Source organism: Bacillus rossius, chromosome 1 (genome assembly GCF_032445375.1).
Source record: "Bacillus rossius redtenbacheri isolate Brsri chromosome 1, Brsri_v3, whole genome shotgun sequence".
Taxonomy (NCBI): Eukaryota; Metazoa; Arthropoda; class Insecta; order Phasmatodea; family Bacillidae; genus Bacillus; species Bacillus rossius.
In genome coordinates this window covers 216,565,639-216,586,514 of record NC_086330.1, presented here as the reverse complement: position 1 = coordinate 216,586,514, position 20,876 = coordinate 216,565,639, and the positions used below count along the sequence as shown (strand labels likewise).

At 53.7% G+C, this 20,876-nt stretch overlaps 1 protein-coding gene across 3 annotated transcripts in view; it reads left to right on the top strand.

Annotated features, from left to right (window-relative positions):
- Positions 1-20,876, top strand: part of LOC134527286 (rab11 family-interacting protein 4A) — a 620,480-nt gene that overhangs the window by 533,384 nt on the left and 66,220 nt on the right. For all 3 annotated transcript variants that reach the window (XM_063359829.1, XM_063359831.1, XM_063359830.1), the window contains exon 10: positions 13,521-13,740. In XM_063359829.1, coding sequence (XP_063215899.1) covers positions 13,521-13,740 — 220 coding nt within the window. The remainder of the gene's footprint in view (positions 1-13,520; positions 13,741-20,876) is intronic.

Genomic DNA, 20,876 nt, shown 5'->3' with positions numbered 1-20,876 from the left:
GGCCCGCACATCTGGTTATTTAGGGAGGGCCCGCACGCCTGGCTAGAGAGGGAGGGCCCGCACACCTGGCTAGAGAGGGAGGGCCCGCACACCTGGCTAGAGAGGGAGGGCCCGCACACCTGTGGCTAGAGAGGGACGGCCCGCACGCCTGGCTTGATAGGGAGGGCCCGCACACCTGGTTAGAGAGGGAGGGCCCGCACACCTGGTTAGCGAGGGAGGGCCCGCACATCTGGTTATTTAGGGAGGGCCCGCACGCCTGGCTAGAGAGGGAGGGCCCGCACGCCTGGCTAGAGAGGGAGGGCCCGCACGCCTGGCTAGAGAGGGAGGGCCCGCACGCCTGGCTTGATAGGGAGGGCCCGCACACCTGGTTAGAGAGGGACGGCCCGCACATCTGGTTAGAGAGGGAGGGCCCGCACACCTGGCTAGAGAGGGCCCGCACACCTGGTTAGAGAGGGAGGGCCCGCACGCCTGGCTAGAGAGGGAGGGCCCGCACGCCTGGCTAGAGAGGGAGGGCCTGCACGCCTGGCTTGATAGGGAGGGCCCGCACGCCTGGCTTGATAGGGAGGGCCCGCACGCCTGTCTAGAGAGGGAGGGCTCGCACACCTGGTTAGAGATGGAGGGCCCGCACACCTGGTTAGAGAGGGAGGGCCCTCACACCTGGTTAGAGAGGGAGGGCCCGCACACCTGGTTAGAGAGGGAGGGCCCGCACACCTGGCTAGAGAGGGAGGTCCCGCACACCTGGTTAGAGAGGGAGGGCCCGCACACCTGTTTAGAGAGGGAGGGCCCGCACATCTGGTTAGAGAGGGAGGGCCCGCACATCTGGTTAGAGAGGGAGGGCCCGCACACCTGGTTAGAGAGGGAGGGCCCGCACACCTGGCTAGAGATAGGAGGGCTCGCACACCTGGCTAGAGAGGGAGGGCCCGCACGCCTGGTTAGAGAGGGAGGGCCCGCACACCTGGTTAGAGAGGGAGGGCCCGCACACCTGGCTAGAGAGGGAGGGCCCGCACGCCTGGCTAGAGAGGGAGGGCCCGCACGCCTGGCTTGATAGGGAGGGCCCGCACACCTGGCTAGAGAGGGCCCGAACGCCTGGTTAGAGAGGGAGGGCCCGCACACCTGGTTAGAGAGGGAGGGCCCGCACACCTGGCTAGAGAGGGAGGGCCCGCACACCTGGCTAGAGAGGGAAAGCCCGCACGCCTGACTAGAGAGGGAGGGCCCGCACGCCTGGCTTGATAGGGTGGGCCGTACGCCTGGCTTGATAGGGTGGGCCCGCACGCCTGGCTTGATAGGGAGGGCCCGCACACCTGGTTAGAGAAGGAGGGCCCGCACACCTGGTTAGAGAGGGAGGGCCCGCACATCTGGTTAGAGAGGGAGGGCCCGCACGCCTGGTTAGAGAGGGAGGGCCCGCACGCCTGGTTAGAGAGGGAGGGCCCGCACGCCTGGCTTGATAGGGAGGGCCCGCACACCTGGCTAGAGAGGGAGGGCCCGCACACCTGGCTAGAGAGGGAGGGCCCGCACGCCTGGCTTGATAGGGAGGGCCCGCACGCCTGGCTTGATAGGGAGGGCCCGCACGCCTGGCTTGATAGGGAGGGCCCGCACGCCTGGCTTGATAGGGAGGGCCCGCACGCCTGGTTAGAGAGGGAGGGCCCGCACGCCTGGTTAGAGAGGGAGGGCCCGCACACCTGGTTAGAGAGGGAGGGCTCTCACACCTGGCTAGAGAGGGAGGGCCCGCACACCTGGCTAGAGAGGGAGGGCCCGCACACCTGTGGCTAGAGAGGGAGGGCCCGCACGCCTGGCTTGATAGGGAGGGCCCGCACACCTGGTTAGAGAGGGAGGGCCCGCACACCTGGTTAGAGAGGGAGGGCCCGCACATCTGGTTATTTAGGGAGGGCCCGCACGCCTGGCTAGAGAGGGAGGGCCCGCACACCTGGCTAGAGAGGGAGGGCCCGCACACCTGGCTAGAGAGGGAAGGGCCCGCACACCTGTGGCTAGAGAGGGAGGGCCTGCACGCCTGGCCCGCACACCTGGTTAGAGAGGGAGGGCCCTCACACCTGGTTAGAGAGGGAGGGCCCGCACACGTGGTTAGAGAGGGAGGGCCCGCACACCTGGCTAGAGAGGGAGGTCCCGCACACCTGGTTAGAGAGGGAGGGCCCGCACACCTGGTTAGAGAGGGAGGGCCCGCACATCTGGTTAGAGAGGGAGGGCCCGCACATCTGGTTAGAGAGGGAGGGCCCGCACACCTGGTTAGAGAGGGAGGGCCCGCACACCTGGCTAGAGATAGGAGGGCTCGCACACCTGGCTAGAGAGGGAGGGCCCGCACGCCTGGTTAGAGAGGGAGGGCCCGCACACCTGGTTAGAGAGGGAGGGCCCGCACACCTGGCTAGAGAGGGAGGGCCCGCACGCCTGGTTAGAGAGGGAGGGCCCGCACACCTGGTTAGAGAGGGAGGGCCCGCACACCTGGCTAGAGAGGGAGGGCCCGCACGCCTGGCTAGAGAGGGAGGGCCCGCACGCCTGGCTTGATAGGGAGGGCCCGCACACCTGGCTAGAGAGGGCCCGAACGCCTGGTTAGAGAGGGAGGGCCCGCACACCTGGTTAGAGAGGGAGGGCCCGCACACCTGGCTAGAGAGGGAGGGCCCGCACACCTGGCTAGAGAGGGAGGGCCCGCACGCCTGACTAGAGAGGGAGGGCCCGCACGCCTGGCCCGCACACCTGGTTAGAGAGGGAGGGCCCTCACACCTGGTTAGAGAGGGAGGGCCCGCACACGTGGTTAGAGGGAGGGCCCGCACACCTGGCTAGAGAGGGAGGTCCCGCACACCTGGTTAGAGAGGGAGGGCCCGCACACCTGGTTAGAGAGGGAGGGCCCGCACATCTGGTTAGAGAGGGAGGGCCCGCACATCTGGTTAGAGAGGGAGGGCCCGCACACCTGGTTAGAGAGGGAGGGCCCGCACACCTGGCTAGAGATAGGAGGGCTCGCACACCTGGCTAGAGAGGGAGGGCCCGCACGCCTGGTTAGAGAGGGAGGGCCCGCACACCTGGTTAGAGAGGGAGGGCCCGCACACCTGGCTAGAGAGGGAGGGCCCGCACGCCTGGCTAGAGAGGGAGGGCCCGCACGCCTGGCTTGATAGGGAGGGCCCGCACACCTGGCTAGAGAGGGCCCGAACGCCTGGTTAGAGAGGGAGGGCCCGCACACCTGGTTAGAGAGGGAGGGCCCGCACACCTGGCTAGAGAGGGAGGGCCCGCACACCTGGCTAGAGAGGGAGGGCCCGCACGCCTGACTAGAGAGGGAGGGCCCGCACGCCTGGCTTGATAGGGTGGGCCCGCACGCCTGGCTTGATAGGGAGGGCCCGCACACCTGGTTAGAGAAGGAGGGCCCGCACACCTGGTTAGAGAGGGAGGGCCCGCACATCTGGTTAGAGAGGGAGGGCCCGCACGCCTGGTTAGAGAGGGAGGGCCCGCACGCCTGGTTAGAGAGGGAGGGCCCGCACGCCTGGCTTGATAGGGAGGGCCCGCACGCCTGGCTTGATAGGGAGGGCCCGCACGCCTGGCTTGATAGGGAGGGCCCGCACGCCTGGCTTGATAGGGAGGGCCCGCACGCCTGGTTAGAGAGGGAGGGCCCGCACGCCTGGTTAGAGAGGGAGGGCCCGCACACCTGGTTAGAGAGGGAGGGCCCGCACATCTGGTTAGAGAGGGAGGGCCCGCACGTGTGGTTAGAGAGGGAGGGCCCGCACGCCTGGTTAGAGAGGGAGGGCCCGCACACCTGGTTAGAGAGGGAGGGCCCGCACATCTGGTTAGAGAGGTAGGGCCCGCACGCCTGGTTAGAGAGGGAGGGCCCGCACACCTGGTTAGAGAGGGAGGGCCCGCACGCCTGGTTAGAGAGGGAGGGCCCGCACGCCTGGCTATAGAGGGAGGGCCCGCACGCCTGGCTTGATAGGGAGGGCCCGCACGCCTGGCTTGATAGGGAGGGCCCGCACACCTGGTTAGAGAGGGAGGGCCCGCACACCTGGCTAGAGAGGGAGGGCCCGCACACCTGACTAGAGAGGGAGGGCCCGCACGCCTGGCTAGAGAGGGAGGGCCCGCACGCCTGGCTTGATAGGGAGGGCCCGAACGCCTGGCTTGATAGGGAGGGCCCGCACGCCTGGCTTGATAGGGAGGGCCCGCACGCCTGTCTAGAGAGGGAGGGCCCGCACGCCTGTCTAGAGAGGGAGGGCCCGCACATCTGGTTAGAGATGGAGGGCCCGCACACCTGGTTAGAGAGGGAGGGCCCGCACACCTGGTTAGAGAGGGAGGGCACGCACCCCTGGTTAGAGAGGGAGGGCTCACACACCTGGTTAGAGAGGGAGGGCCCGCACACCTGGTTAGAAAGGGAGGGCCCGCACACCTGGTTAGAGAGGGAGGGCCCGCACACCTGGTTAGAGAGGGAGGGCCCGCACACCTGGCTAGAGATAGGAGGGCTCGCACACCTGGCTAGAGAGGGAGGGCCCGCACGCCTGGTTAGAGAGTGAGGGCCCGCACACCTGGTTAGAGAGGGAGGGCCCGCACGCCTGGCTAGAGAGGGAGGGCCCGCACGCCTGGCTTGATAGGGAGGGCCCGCACGCCTGTCTAGAGAGGGAGGGCCCGCACACCTGGTTAGAGATGGAGGGCCCGCACACCTGGTTAGAGAGGGAGGGCCCGCACATCTGGTTATTTAGGGAGGGCCCGCACGCCTGGCTAGAGAGGGAGGGCCCGCACACCTGGCTAGAGAGGGAGGGCCCTCACACCTGGCTAGAGAGGGAGGGCCCGCACACCTGTGGCTAGAGAGGGAGGGCCCGCACGCCTGGCTTGATAGGGAGGGCCCGCACACCTGGTTAGAGAGGGAGGGCCCGCACACCTGGTTAGCGAGGGAGGGCCCGCACATCTGGTTATTTAGGGAGGGCCCGCACGCCTGGCTAGAGAGGGAGGGCCCGCACGCCTGGCTAGAGAGGGCGGGCCCGCACGCCTGGCTAGAGAGGGAGGGCCCGCACGCCTGGCTTGATAGGGAGGGCCCGCACACCTGGTTAGAGAGGGACGGCCCGCACATCTGGTTAGAGAGGGAGGGCCCGCACACCTGGCTAGAGAGGGCCCGCACACCTGGTTAGAGAGGGAGGGCCCGCACGCCTGGCTAGAGAGGGAGGGCCTGCACGCCTGGCTTGATAGGGAGGGCCCGCACGCCTGGCTTGATAGGGAGGGCCCGCACGCCTGTCTAGAGAGGGAGGGCCCGCACACCTGGTTAAAGATGGAGGGCCCGCACACCTGGTTAGAGAGGGAGGGCCCTCACACCTGGTTAGAGAGGGAGGGCCCGCACACCTGGTTAGAGAGGGAGGGCCCGCACACCTGGTTAGAGAGGGAGGGCCCGCACATCTGGTTAGAGAGGGAGGGCCCGCACATCTGGTTAGAGAGGGAGGGCCCGCACACCTGGTTAGAGAGGGAGGGCCCGCACACCTGGCTAGAGATAGGAGGGCTCGCACGCCTGGCTAGAGAGGGAGGGCCCGCACGCCTGGTTAGAGAGGGAGGGCCCGCACACCTGGTTAGAGAGGGAGGGCCCGCACACCTGGCTAGAGAGGGAGGGCCCGCACGCCTGGCTAGAGAGGGAGGGCCCGCACGCCTGGCTTGATAGGGAGGGCCCGCACACCTGGCTAGAGAGGGCCCGAACGCCTGGTTAGAGAGGGAGGGCCCGCACACCTGGTTAGAGAGGGAGGGCCCGCACACCTGGCTAGAGAGGGAGGGCCCGCACACCTGGCTAGAGAGGGAGGGCCCGCACGCCTGACTAGAGAGGGAGGGCCCGCACGCCTGGCTTGATAGGGTGGGCCGTACGCCTGGCTTGATAGGGTGGGCCCGCACGCCTGGCTTGATAGGGAGGGCCCACACACCTGGTTAGAGAAGGAGGGCCCGCACACCTGGTTAGAGAGGGAGGGCCCGCACATCTGGTTAGAGAGGGAGGGCCCGCACGCCTGGTTAGAGAGGGAGGGCCCGCACGCCTGGTTAGAGAGGGAGGGCCCGCACGCCTGGCTTGATAGGGAGGGCCCGCACACCTGGCTAGAGAGGGAGGGCCCGCACACCTGGCTAGAGAGGGAGGGCCCGCACGCCTGGCTTGATAGGGAGGGCCCGCACGCCTGGCTTGATAGGGAGGGCCCGCACGCCTGGCTTGATAGGGAGGGCCCGCACGCCTGGTTAGAGAGGGAGGGCCCGCACGCCTGGTTAGAGAGGGAGGGCCCGCACACCTGGTTAGAGAGGGAGGGCCCTCACATTTGGCTAGAGAGGGAGGGCCCGCACACCTGGCTAGAGAGGGAGGGCCCGCACACCTGTGGCTAGAGAGGGAGGGCCCGCACGCCTGGCTTGATAGGGAGGGCCCGCACACCTGGTTAGAGAGGGAGGGCCCGCACACCTGGTTAGAGAGGGAGGGCCCGCACATCTGGTTATTTAGGGAGGGCCCGCACGCCTGGTTAGAGAGGGAGGGCCCGCACACCTGGCTAGAGAGGGAGGGCCCGCACACCTGGCTAGAGAGGGAAGGGCCCGCACACCTGTGGCTAGAGAGGGAGGGCCCGCACGCCTGGCCCGCACACCTGGTTAGAGAGGGAGGGCCCTCACACCTGGTTAGAGAGGGAGGGCCCGCACACGTGGTTAGAGAGGGAGGGCCCGCACACCTGGCTAGAGAGGGAGGTCCCGCACACCTGGTTAGAGAGGGAGGGCCCGCACACCTGGTTAGAGAGGGAGGGCCCGCACATCTGGTTAGAGAGGGAGGGCCCGCACACCTGGTTAGAGAGGGAGGGCCCGCACACCTGGCTAGAGATAGGAGGGCTCGCACACCTGGCTAGAGAGGGAGGGCCCGCACGCCTGGTTAGAGAGGGAGGGCCCGCACACCTGGTTAGAGAGGGAGGGCCCGCACACCTGGCTAGAGAGGGAGGGCCCGCACGCCTGGCTAGAGAGGGAGGGCCCGCACGCCTGGCTTGATAGGGAGGGCCCGCACACCTGGCTAGAGAGGGCCCGAACGCCTGGTTAGAGAGGGAGGGCCCGCACACCTGGTTAGAGAGGGAGGGCCCGCACACCTGGCTAGAGAGGGAGGGCCCGCACACCTGGCTAGAGAGGGAGGGCCCGCACGCCTGACTAGAGAGGGAGGGCCCGCACGCCTGGCTTGATAGGGTGGGCCCGCACGCCTGGCTTGATAGGGAGGGCCCGCACACCTGGTTAGAGAAGGAGGGCCCGCACACCTGGTTAGAGAGGGAGGGCCCGCACATCTGGTTAGAGAGGGAGGGCCCGCACGCCTGGTTAGAGAGGGAGGGCCCGCACGCCTGGTTAGAGAGGGAGGGCCCGCACGCCTGGCTTGATAGGGAGGGCCTGCACGCCTGGCTTGATAGGGAGGGCCCGCACGCCTGGTTAGAGAGGGAGGGCCCGCACGCCTGGTTAGAGAGGGAGGGCCCGCACGCCTGGTTAGAGAGGGAGGGCCCGCACATCTGGTTAGAGAGGGAGGGCCCGCACGTGTGGTTAGAGAGGGAGGGCTCGCATGCCTGGTTAGAGAGGGAGGGCCCGCACACCTGGTTAGAGAGGGAGGGCCCGCACATCTGGTTAGAGAGGGAGGGCCCGCACGCCTGGTTAGAGAGGGAGGGCCCGCACGCCTGGTTAGAGAGGGAGGGCCCGCACACCTGGTTAGAGAGGGAGGGCCCGCACGCCTGGCTAGAGAGGGAGGGCCCGCACGCCTGGCTTGATAGGGAGGGCCCGCACGCCTGGTTAGAGAGGGAGGGCCCGCACACCTGGCTAGAGAGGGAGGGCCCGCACACCTGGCTAGAGAGGGAGGGCCCGCACACCTGGCTAGAGAGGGAGGGCCCGTACGCCTGGCTTGATAGGGAGGGCCCGCACGCCTGGCTTGATAGGGAGGGCCCGCACGCCTGGCTTGATAGGGAGGGCCCGCACGCCTGGCTTGATAGGGAGGGCCCGCACGCCTGGCTTGATAGGGAGGGCCCGCACGCCTGGCTTGATAGGGAGGGCCCGCACGCCTGTCTAGAGAGGGAGGGCCCGCACACCTGGTTAAAGATGGAGGGCCCGCACACCTGGTTAGAGAGGGAGGGCCCTCACACCTGGTTAGAGAGGGAGGGCCCGCACACCTGGTTAGAGAGGGAGGGCCCGCACACCTGGCTTGATAGGGAGGGCCCGCACACCTGGTTAGAGAGGGACGGCCCGCACATCTGGTTAGAGAGGGAGGGCCCGCACACCTGGCTAGAGAGGGCCCGCACACCTGGTTAGAGAGGGAGGGCCCGCACGCCTGGCTAGAGAGGGAGGGCCCGCACGCCTGGCTTGATAGGGAGGGCCCGCACGCCTGGTTAAAGATGGAGGGCCCGCACACCTGGTTAGAGAGGGAGGGCCCTCACACCTGGTTAGAGAGGGAGGGCCCGCACACCTGGTTAGAGAGGGAGGGCCCGCACACCTGGCTAGAGAGGGAGGTCCCGCACACCTGGTTAGAGAGGGAGGGCCCGCACACCTGGTTAGAGAGGGAGGGCCCGCACATCTGGTTAGAGAGGGAGGGCCCGCACATCTGGTTAGAGAGGGAGGGCCCGCACACCTGGTTAGAGAGGGAGGGCCCGCACACCTGGCTAGAGATAGGAGGGCTCGCACGCCTGGCTAGAGAGGGAGGGCCCGCACGCCTGGTTAGAGAGGGAGGGCCCGCACACCTGGTTAGAGAGGGAGGGCCCGCACACCTGGCTAGAGAGGGAGGGCCCGCACACCTGGCTAGAGAGGGAGGGCCCGCACGCCTGGCTAGAGAGGGAGGGCCCGCACGCCTGGCTTGATAGGGAGGGCCCGCACACCTGGCTAGAGAGGGCCCGAACGCCTGGTTAGAGAGGGAGGGCCCGCACACCTGGTTAGAGAGGGAGGGCCCGCACACCTGGCTAGAGAGGGAGGGCCCGCACACCTGGCTAGAGAGGGAGGGCCCGCACGCCTGACTAGAGAGGGAGGGCCCGCACGCCTGGCTTGATAGGGTGGGCCGTACGCCTGGCTTGATAGGGTGGGCCCGCACGCCTGGCTTGATAGGGAGGGCCCACACACCTGGTTAGAGAAGGAGGGCCCGCACACCTGGTTAGAGAGGGAGGGCCCGCACATCTGGTTAGAGAGGGAGGGCCCGCACGCCTGGTTAGAGAGGGAGGGCCCGCACGCCTGGTTAGAGAGGGAGGGCCCGCACGCCTGGCTTGATAGGGAGGGCCCGCACACCTGGCTAGAGAGGGAGGGCCCGCACACCTGGCTAGAGAGGGAGGGCCCGCACGCCTGGCTTGATAGGGAGGGCCCGCACGCCTGGCTTGATAGGGAGGGCCCGCACGCCTGGCTTGATAGGGAGGGCCCGCACGCCTGGTTAGAGAGGGAGGGCCCGCACGCCTGGTTAGAGAGGGAGGGCCCGCACACCTGGTTAGAGAGGGAGGGCCCTCACATTTGGCTAGAGAGGGAGGGCCCGCACACCTGGCTAGAGAGGGAGGGCCCGCACACCTGTGGCTAGAGAGGGAGGGCCCGCACGCCTGGCTTGATAGGGAGGGCCCGCACACCTGGTTAGAGAGGGAGGGCCCGCACACCTGGTTAGAGAGGGAGGGCCCGCACATCTGGTTATTTAGGGAGGGCCCGCACGCCTGGTTAGAGAGGGAGGGCCCGCACACCTGGCTAGAGAGGGAGGGCCCGCACACCTGGCTAGAGAGGGAAGGGCCCGCACACCTGTGGCTAGAGAGGGAGGGCCCGCACGCCTGGCCCGCACACCTGGTTAGAGAGGGAGGGCCCTCACACCTGGTTAGAGAGGGAGGGCCCGCACACGTGGTTAGAGAGGGAGGGCCCGCACACCTGGCTAGAGAGGGAGGTCCCGCACACCTGGTTAGAGAGGGAGGGCCCGCACACCTGGTTAGAGAGGGAGGGCCCGCACATCTGGTTAGAGAGGGAGGGCCCGCACACCTGGTTAGAGAGGGAGGGCCCGCACACCTGGCTAGAGATAGGAGGGCTCGCACACCTGGCTAGAGAGGGAGGGCCCGCACGCCTGGTTAGAGAGGGAGGGCCCGCACACCTGGTTAGAGAGGGAGGGCCCGCACACCTGGCTAGAGAGGGAGGGCCCGCACGCCTGGCTAGAGAGGGAGGGCCCGCACGCCTGGCTTGATAGGGAGGGCCCGCACACCTGGCTAGAGAGGGCCCGAACGCCTGGTTAGAGAGGGAGGGCCCGCACACCTGGTTAGAGAGGGAGGGCCCGCACACCTGGCTAGAGAGGGAGGGCCCGCACACCTGGCTAGAGAGGGAGGGCCCGCACGCCTGACTAGAGAGGGAGGGCCCGCACGCCTGGCTTGATAGGGTGGGCCCGCACGCCTGGCTTGATAGGGAGGGCCCGCACACCTGGTTAGAGAAGGAGGGCCCGCACACCTGGTTAGAGAGGGAGGGCCCGCACATCTGGTTAGAGAGGGAGGGCCCGCACGCCTGGTTAGAGAGGGAGGGCCCGCACGCCTGGTTAGAGAGGGAGGGCCCGCACGCCTGGCTTGATAGGGAGGGCCTGCACGCCTGGCTTGATAGGGAGGGCCCGCACGCCTGGTTAGAGAGGGAGGGCCCGCACGCCTGGTTAGAGAGGGAGGGCCCGCACACCTGGTTAGAGAGGGAGGGCCCGCACATCTGGTTAGAGAGGGAGGGCCCGCACGTGTGGTTAGAGAGGGAGGGCTCGCATGCCTGGTTAGAGAGGGAGGGCCCGCACACCTGGTTAGAGAGGGAGGGCCCGCACATCTGGTTAGAGAGGGAGGGCCCGCACGCCTGGTTAGAGAGGGAGGGCCCGCACGCCTGGTTAGAGAGGGAGGGCCCGCACACCTGGTTAGAGAGGGAGGGCCCGCACGCCTGGCTAGAGAGGGAGGGCCCGCACGCCTGGCTTGATAGGGAGGGCCCGCACGCCTGGCTTGATAGGGAGGGCCCGCACGCCTGGTTAGAGAGGGAGGGCCCGCACACCTGGCTAGAGAGGGAGGGCCCGCACACCTGGCTAGAGAGGGAGGGCCCGCACACCTGGCTAGAGAGGGAGGGCCCGTACGCCTGGCTTGATAGGGAGGGCCCGCACGCCTGGCTTGATAGGGAGGGCCCGCACGCCTGGCTTGATAGGGAGGGCCCGCACGCCTGGCTTGATAGGGAGGGCCCGCACGCCTGGCTTGATAGGGAGGGCCCGCACGCCTGGCTTGATAGGGAGGGCCCGCACGCCTGTCTAGAGAGGGAGGGCCCGCACATCTGGTTAGAGATGTAGGGCCCGCACACCTGTTTAGAGAGGGAGGGCCCGCACACCTGGTTAGAGAGGGAGGGCACGCACACCTGGTTAGAGAGGGAGGGCTCACACACCTGGTTAGAGAGGGAGGGCCCGCACACCTGGTTAGAGAGGGAGGGCCCGCACACCTGGTTAGAGAGGGAGGGCCCGCACACCTGGTTAGAGAGGGAGGGCCCGCACACCTGGCTAGAGAGGGAGGGCCCGCACGCCTGGTTAGAGAGGGAGGGCCCGCACGCCTGGTTAGAGAGGGAGGGCCCGCACGCCTGGTTAGAGAGGGAGGGCCCGCACGCCTGGTTAGAGAGGGAGGGCCCGCACGCCTGGCTAGAGAGGGAGGGCCCGCACGCCTGGCTAGAGAGGGAGGGCCCACACGCCTGGCTAGAGAGGGAGGGCCCACACGCCTGGCTAGAGAGGGAGGGCCCACACGCCTGGTTAGAGAGGGAGGGCCCGCACACCTGGTTAGAGAGGGAGAGCGATTGTGCCTGGTTAGAGAGGAAGGGCCCCTCTCGCTTTGTTAGAGAGGGAAGCCTCGCATGCCTGGTTAGAGACTTATGGTTCTTGCGCCTGGTTAAAGTGGGAGGCCCCTTACGCCTGGTTAGAGAGGGAGTGCCCTTGTGCCTGGTTAGAAAGGGAGGGCCCTTGTGCCTGGTTAGAAAGGGAGAGCCCTTGTGCCTGGTTAGAAAGGGAGGGCCCTTGTGCCTGGTTAGAAAGGGAGGGCCCTTGTGCCTGGTTAGAAAGGGAGGGCCATTGTGCCTGGTAGAGAGGGTGGGCCCGCACACCTGGTTAGAGAGGGAGGGCCTTTGAGCTTGGTTAGAAAGGTTGGGCCTGTGCGCTTGGTTAAAGAGTTATGGCCCTTGAGCCTGGATAGAGAGGGAGGGCCCGCGTGCCTAATTGCAGAGGGGTGCCTTCGTGCATCTAATTTAGAGTGTTGGTATGTATTGCAGGGTAGAGAGGGGCTCCGATGCCTGGGTAGTAAGGGGTGTCCGCATGCCCGTGTATAGAGATAGATATTGGGCCCGCGTTTCTTGGAAGAGAGTGGGATTCTCACATGCTTGGGAAAGGAAGGAGGCCCTGAGCGCAGCTGAGTAGGGAGGGACTACCCACAAGTGCCTGTGGACACAGCAGGGTATCGCGCAAGCCTGGGAGTAAAAGAGGATTACCTGCGCGCTTTAATAGAGACGGGGGGCCTCGGTACACCTGGATAGATACAGGGGCCCTCAGTGAACCTGGATAGAAATGAGGGACCTCGGTGCACTATGTGCACAAATGTGATCGACGCGGAAGTGTTTTACAAAGACGTCGTAAGTAACTCCTTATTTCTGACGTACGTCAAAAAATATTATTTCAAGACTTTCAGAAGATGGATCTCTATCTAATTAAATCGCAGGTAGCACGCATATTCGGCCATTCGAGCGGGCAACCAAGTAACTGGCAAGCCCTACCCCGAGCATTGTCTTAACCCAACAATCCCGAAGGCTTCTCTCCTATTTCTTCCTTCTAAAAAAAAAAAAATTTGGTGTTGAATTTGGTTGCTCACATCAAACAAGGATCTGTAAGGTTTTCTCAGTCATTCCTCAATTGAGAGGTAGTTGAAAAGTTTAAAAAGAAACTAATAAAATAATAATGTGAGTGTGCAAAGCTATGGCAAAATTAATAAAACTCCAAAGAATAATAATAATTCAGAAGACCCTGAAACTAAATAGGTATGATTAGCTGCAGTGTTGTGTTATATAACTGTCAAATGGTGGTCCTCCTAACATAACAAAAATCATTACATTAAATATGATCTATTACAAAACGATGCAAATAAATTTAGAACAATAATTAAGATAATAAAATAAAAACTGTAAACAGTCTTATTGATTAAACCTCAAATTATTTTAAAACCCAAAACTTGAATTTTAACTACCAACAAAAAGAACAGTCACTGAGACATAAACTTAAATATTTACTTATTCATTGATAGCAAAGTAGGATTGAATCAGGCTCAATAACGAGCTTGTTCAGGTTAACTATTTGCACATAAAAAACTTGCAGCAAGCCTGCCACGACAGGCTTGCAGAAAGCTTGCCGTGGCAAGCATTCAAGATTGTGGCAATGGTTCATGATTCAAAGAAGACTAATTCAAGCCATATGACAAGCTTACATGCTATGTGCAGATGACCGTATGCACAGTGACAATCACTTGTACATGCTCTGTATGGTCGTGCAGAGTGTTAGGGTGTAGTGCGAGGGTGTGACTGATGAGTGTGGCGAATTGTGGCAGGATGCAGGCTCTGGAGCTGGAGGGTGCCAGTCTGCGCGAGGAGACTGCACGGTTGCGACTGCAGATGGACCGTCTGCGCTGCGACAAGCTGCTGGCAGAGGAGAAGCTGGTGGAAGCAGATGCCAAGCTGGCACAGCTGCACGACGAGGCTCGTGAGTTGCGTGAAGCGGAGCGACATGCCCGGGAAGACGCTGCTCGTCACAGGAAGGCAGATCTGCAGGCGAGTCCACTTTCCGCTCCACTAATGCTCTCTTCTCTACAAAGAAGCTTGATGAACATTTATCATCCTACTATAGCATCAACAAAAAACTTGTTTCTTCTTCCTGAATTGCAGGCAACATTTGGAACCTTGTTACCCAACTGGGAGTATCGTAAACACCACATATAATTCACGTGAAATTATATTTAAAATCTTGCATACAGATTTCATGCATATCGGTAAACCCCCATATCGACATGACAAGATGGAAGGGTTGTTCTTAAATTCAAAGGTTTATGAAAATAAAATACGTAAAAAAAATAGTTTCCTAAAAATACAAAGTTTCCTTTTTACAATGAAATTTGGTACAGTGAGCACAGCACATACAAACTCCATGCAAATATTTTGTGCATTTTTCTTATTATAAATACTAAGTGCATTGATACATTAGATTAATTTACATCAATAACTTCATGTAATGACCGGGGTTTATAAAATAAATCAAAAACTAACCGCAATAAGACCTTTCATAAGCACTCGATGCTTACATAAATAAGACCTTTCATAAGCACTCAATGCTTACATAAATCTTTTTCATAAATACATATTTCCCAAAAAACTAACTTTATTCTTCAACCCAAACTCGTATTATCAACCATTTACTCATGAGGCCTAAACTCCTATATAACCTTGCAAAATATTTCAATAAAAATATCTTGTTCCTGAAGGTTCAAATTTGTGCCTCAAGTATTTCACTGATTGCGATTGGTATCGGAGTATTGCGCTGATACATAATGTAACATGTTAGAAATGAGTGGCTGGCATATATCTTGCATGCGTAAACTACATCTTCGTGGCACTACTGTCCGGCAAGTAAGAGCCCAAAATATAAACAGATCATAAAATTAAAATAGAAATAAAAAGGTCAAAACAAAACTTTTTTGTGCAGGCAGCAGTTTCACCAAGTTATTTTTCTACTAAATCATGCACGCATATTATGTCAGGAAGTTGCCTTTTTTTTATTATTATTATTATTATTGAATTTGTTTCCAGTCAAATATAATGCATAACCACAAATATGTCACAGGCGCTGCAACCCGGGAGGGACAATGTCCAACTCCCCAACAGTTATAGTAGGGGGAGCACCAGAATATTGGGGCCAAACGTAAACAAAGCAACAGTGCTTCAGGGCTTCAAAGGTGGGCGTGCCCGTGTGTCTAGTGGCGGGGGGGGGGGGGGGGGGGGAGCGTGGCGGCTCCTCAGGTGGATGTGTCACGTAGCATGGAGCTGCATGCTGCTGACGTCACGGCCATCGTTATTTTTTAGAATAAAAATCTGTATTGCGGCAGGCATGCGACGGACCTGGGGATGCGAAACGGTAGGCCGCAATGCTAGCCACCAGACCAGAGTGACTGTTAGGAGAGAGAGAGAATTAAATAAGGAAATATTATGGTTGGAGACCCAAATTAAAAAAAAATTCAGTAAATTCAGTCATCTGTTAGGGCTCACCATATTGTGTACTGACGCCAAGTTTAAAAAACATCGAAATATTTTCTTTGATACTGACGGCGCCTAATTTAAAAAAATTCTAAAATACCGTCATCTGCTGTAGGCTGCCATCTTGTGCAGCAGCGGCAAATGCAAACACCAGAGGTCGCCATCTTTTTTTATAGTGCTGCCAAATTTAAAAAAAAAATGTTTAAAAACTTGAGGCATCATCTTTGTTTGATATAGTATTTATGTAAGCTACCACCATTACAAACCTATAGGCATTAATCTAGTGATATTTTATAAGTATGCTTATTTTATTTTAGTGCTAGCGTACTGCCATATTTGTTTGCTGTTTAGTATTCAGTTACTTTCTTTTTCAGCATTCCTCCTCTTACTAAAAAAAATAATTGTGTTAGTATTACAAAATAGCGAAGGCACTATGTGTTTATAGTTAAGTAGTGATATAATCGTTACAAGCATACTGGTAATGTTAAATAGTTTTCGAAATGTGTGCGAGTATCGGCGCGGCGTGGAGACTGTCGTGTCGGGGCCTCTGCGTGCCCACGTGCGAGGAAAACTTACAGATACCGAGACGCGGCGCGCAGCCCGCGAGCCACAGTTTACGTCTAGCCGCAAATTTTCGTCTAAGCTAGTTAATAGCATACGTAGCAAGATGTTTTACCTCTAAGAATTTATTAACAGAGGAGTGGCTTCCTCGGGCCTGCGTCGATGAGGAAACCACGCAGTATTTAAATTACTTGTACCTAGCAATTGTTGTTACCAGGTAAAAGTAACACATACAGCAGAGTGGGCTTATTGAAATAATGTAGGCGACAACAAGCATACTGAATTTAAAAAATATAATATTTATTAATTTTTTACTTTCAAATTGTTTTTTTCCATTGCCAACAAGATGGCCACCACTTGATGTGTGCGTAGTAAGCTCCCCCTTTCCCCCTATGTATTTCATAAATAGGATCGTTTGATCATCATTTTGATCACATTTAATCACATTATATTTTCATTTGATCAAATTCATTTATTTAATTACAGCACGTCCAAAACTAGTGCGAAGTTAGCCCCCCCATATTTAAAAATTATAGATTTTTATATTGGTTGTGAAAAAACATCATTTCATCTAGTTTGATCAACAAAAAGTACTATTTGATCGATATTAGTTTCAAAAATATATCGGTTTAAAAAATGAAAATGCAATGTTAGAACCCTTCCCCCCCCCCCCCCCCCCACATAAGTATATAAATGACAAATGTCAATATTGGATATGATAGAGTATCACTTGATTAAGTTTGATCATAAATAAGTCATATTTGATCAACATAAGTCATATTTGATCAATCATAGTTTCAAAAATATATCGGTTTAAAAAATATAAATGCGAAGTTAGCCCCCCACCCCCTTCATAAGTATATAAATGACAAATGTTAATATTGAATATGATAGATTATCATTTGATCAAGTTTGATCAACCAAAAGTATTATTTTATCAATCAAGTTTCAAAAATATATCTATTTAAAAAAATGAAAATGGTAAGTTAGCTCCCTCTCCACATATGTATATAAAAGACAAATGATAATATTGGATACGATAGAATATCCTTTGATTAAGTTTGATCAACCAAAAGTACTATTTGATAATCATAGTTTCAAAAATATATTGATTTTAAAATATGAAAATGCAAAGTTTTCCCCCGCCCCCACACACATGTATATAAATGACAAATGTTTAAATTGGATATGATAGAATATCATTTAATCAAGTTTGATCAACCAAAAGTACTATTTGATCAATCATAGTATAAGGTAAAACCTTATTAAAAATTCTTATTAATTTGTTTTCTATTTTCGATGGTAATTACGTATTACTCTTTGACTTTATGCTATGCCTTTGATTATTTCATTAGCGCTCAGAAACTTTTGTAATCCATGGGCAGTTCACAGCAATATAATTTAAAACATTTTATTTTCGCTTGTGCAATGTAAATAAGTTGGAGAGTTACATTTTTTGTTTGTACATAGTTACGATTAAAAACGTTCTAGAAGGGGGAATCTTGGAATTATTCTGAGGTGACAGACACAAAATTCATAGTCTTGTGTAACTTTGGTTGTTTTACACCGCTAATTGATTGAAATGATTCGCTGCTATGAGTTATATAGCAAGCTGAACTCGTGATGTTATGGTTGTTCGGATATTTTTTTAATATCGCACCATTTCAAGACGTCTCAACATGGACTTTACTTTCGTCCCAGTAATTAGCTGGAGGAAGTTGATATAAACTGTATATTGTTTGTACGCACTCATATTTCTACGAAATATGCAACATTTAAAAGTTATTGTACATTGGAGTGCTAATATTTCATGAACTGTGTTACAAGTGCAAAGTTAAATGAAGAGGTGCTATTTGCTTGAACTGATATGTGCTAAGTGTATGAAATTGGTGGAAGTACAATTATTTAGCGCCTAGCTATAAGAAGAGCCGCTCTTATTCGTCTGGGAATAGAATACGTCGCAAATGTTCCTGATTGCATGACCCTGATCTACGCCCGAACCAAGACACGAAGGATCAGCATCCCGAGAACTTTCGAGGACCAAAAACGCGTTGGAATATATTGAAGTTTCCCTACGGAGGTGTTTAGATTGACTGCCTCTGTATCTAATATTGCAAGAATTATTTGATTGGCATCATTGTATGTTTCAAGGGTTTTTATGTTCTTACAGTGTTTAACTCAAGGTATTGTGACTTAGGATTTAAGTAAGTGTTCCATGTGTAGTACTTAGTTTAGTAGTTTTAGTGTTGGTAGCTAAGGCATTCAAGATATATGTAGCAGCATAACTGAGCATGCTAACAATTCTGAAATCACACTTGTTTTGCCTGCACTCATTAACCTTACAGACCATTGTTAAAGATAATTTTTGCTTTGTCCTACGAAACGCTCAGTGGTTCCTGTAGAATTTTAATAGAATCTCTTATTTATGATGTTATCTGCCAGAGCTAGAACCGAGTGCAACCAAGTTGGCTATAAAGTTTAGAGTCATTTGTTTTGCTCTAGTCAACTTATATTTTAATTGTATTTAACGTAGAGTCATACACGAGACTGCGAAGCAGTACTCAAACATACATTTTGAATGCCCTCAATAATGAGTTCTGTTTGTTTAATGTGTTACTGGTTCCTAAAGAAGTTGAGACCAACATAATTAATGTAGCTACTACGATTCTGTTCAGGAAGTTGTCACGTTGTAGTGTTTTGTTTTGGTTTTTCAACAAAATATAAATGTATACAATAATCTCTAAAATGACAATGATTTTGGGGTTATAGACCATGAAACGAAAAACTATGAAAAAAAATTTCTGGAAGTCGCACTATGGTTATGGCTTATAGGTACTTTTTCTTCAAAATATACATTAAATAAGTCACTACCTGAAAACTGCAAAACAACTTGAAATTTATATGAAATTATTTTATGAGAGAACCTAGTACCTACATACTAACGTTGGGATGAATGCGACTTTTTATAAATTTCATTTTATATTTGACATGTTGTTTTATTGACATAACTGTATTCTAGAAGAAAACTTTTTTTTTTAATTTTACGTGTCTTCTATTAATCATTTCAACATTTATTTTGCACATTACAAGAAATATAACTTAGTACGTTAATAATGATGCTTATTGCAATAATATGACAGTTAAAACAAATCACTAATATTCAAAAAATTTGAAAGCTTTTTCATAATCTATGAAAACATAAAAGCATTAATTTATAAAATAAAGGTATTATACACAAAATATATGTAGCTGTGAACTGTACAATTCTTATATTATTTTACCAATGAACAATAATTGGAATAAACATATCACGTGGTTACAGCTCTTGGACACTTTCTGTGTATGTTACTAATACAAACCTGTAACTTTTACTGTTCTTCTTTTTAATCATTTTAACAGTTATTTGCTATTGCATGTGACAATAATCAAACATATTACATTAATACTGACATATATATCAATTATTTGATTGTTCTATTTGAATTAATCACTATTATTTATACATATACAAACATTTTTTATCTAATCTATGAGAACACTAAATAATTTACATAATAAAAACAATATATCACACAGAAAAGAATTGAAAGAGTGAGTTGTTAAATTGTTAACTGAATTTAAATAATCAACAACTGTTGGTATAAGAATTTCATGCGGTGATGTTTTTGGTCATTTTCTGTGTGCCTTTCTAAAACTATCTGAATAGTTGAAGTCTGGACACCCTCTGTTTCCTTTTCGTCACTAATAATTCCGTAAACAGCAGCGGCACTAGTAACTAAGTTGCAGTTTCGTACTATTTTCTTTCAGTAGAGTTGGAATTTAAGCCTTTAAATAGAAACAAAACAATATAATACCTATATAAAATATAACAATAGAAGTGCCTGAGATATGAGTAAAAGCTGTACATAACAAAGGTAATTAAATGATATTATTAACACAAAATATGATATTCATTTGTGTGTGCTATCATGTATTAAAATTAAGCATAATTATTTGAATGTACATAATGCTTACTTTTTATTACTTTTTCATGAGTTGTCATTTTCTCCAAATATTTAGTTTTATACTTTATGACTTTATGAGGTTATAGAGTTATGAAATTTATACCTACTATGTATTATGGTTTGAAAATAATTTGTTTGCACTAATGAATTTTAATTATTTCAAGATTTTATTTCTATTACAACACAAAAACTTCTTTACTGTCTTGACATTAAATTTTGCCAAGATATAAAGTAAACTTATCCGTACGCCTTTTAGGAAAAAAAATTATGGTCCGTTCAGTTCAGCCTTTAAAAAATGCTATTGACGGAGGCGACTACATAACTCAGTCATTTGTCTTCCTGTAAATTTTAAATTTCGAAAAAGTATTGACTGCATCAAATATGTTCGATCGATTCATCTGTAACATTCCAGAAAACATATGGGGTGCTTTGTACATAAATGTTTCAGAACATGGGTATATAAACCTGCATTTGCGTGGGCAGTACATAAATATACCTTAGAGCTCTTTACTAAGTTTACAATTAGTTGATAAAATATTTAAAATAATGTCATTACAGAGAGTGAAGTAGGTTAAGTGCTGACTCCGAAGTTTAAATATGTTTTAGCGCATGTTTTGGCCTCAATAGACCAATTTGTTTTTAATTTTAAAAAGGGAATAATTTACGCTAATGTACTTTCTAATTTTTTTTAATATTTCTACACAATAAATACATAAAAAGTGATATTCATAAATTTAAAAAATAACTGTTACTTCAAATATACTGTATGTTGTTTTAAGACTCCAAATTCTTCAGTTATTTAGTGACACGTATAAACATTTTTTTTTTAAATCTGAAAACAAAATTACAGTTTATAAAATATTAAGACTGATGTACTTAATTAGTTATAATTTTTTTGCAACTACTGCACAATAATTTTTAAACGAGCGTTGTTAGTTTGATATACATAGTTTTAATTTAATTTAAATGTATCATCAAGAAATTGTTCCAGTTTGAACATTTAAAATTGCATTTTAAATATTTTTCCTTCAAAATCTATACAATCAAAAATAATTTCAAAAAAACGATGTACTGACTTGTGACTGAAATTACGTC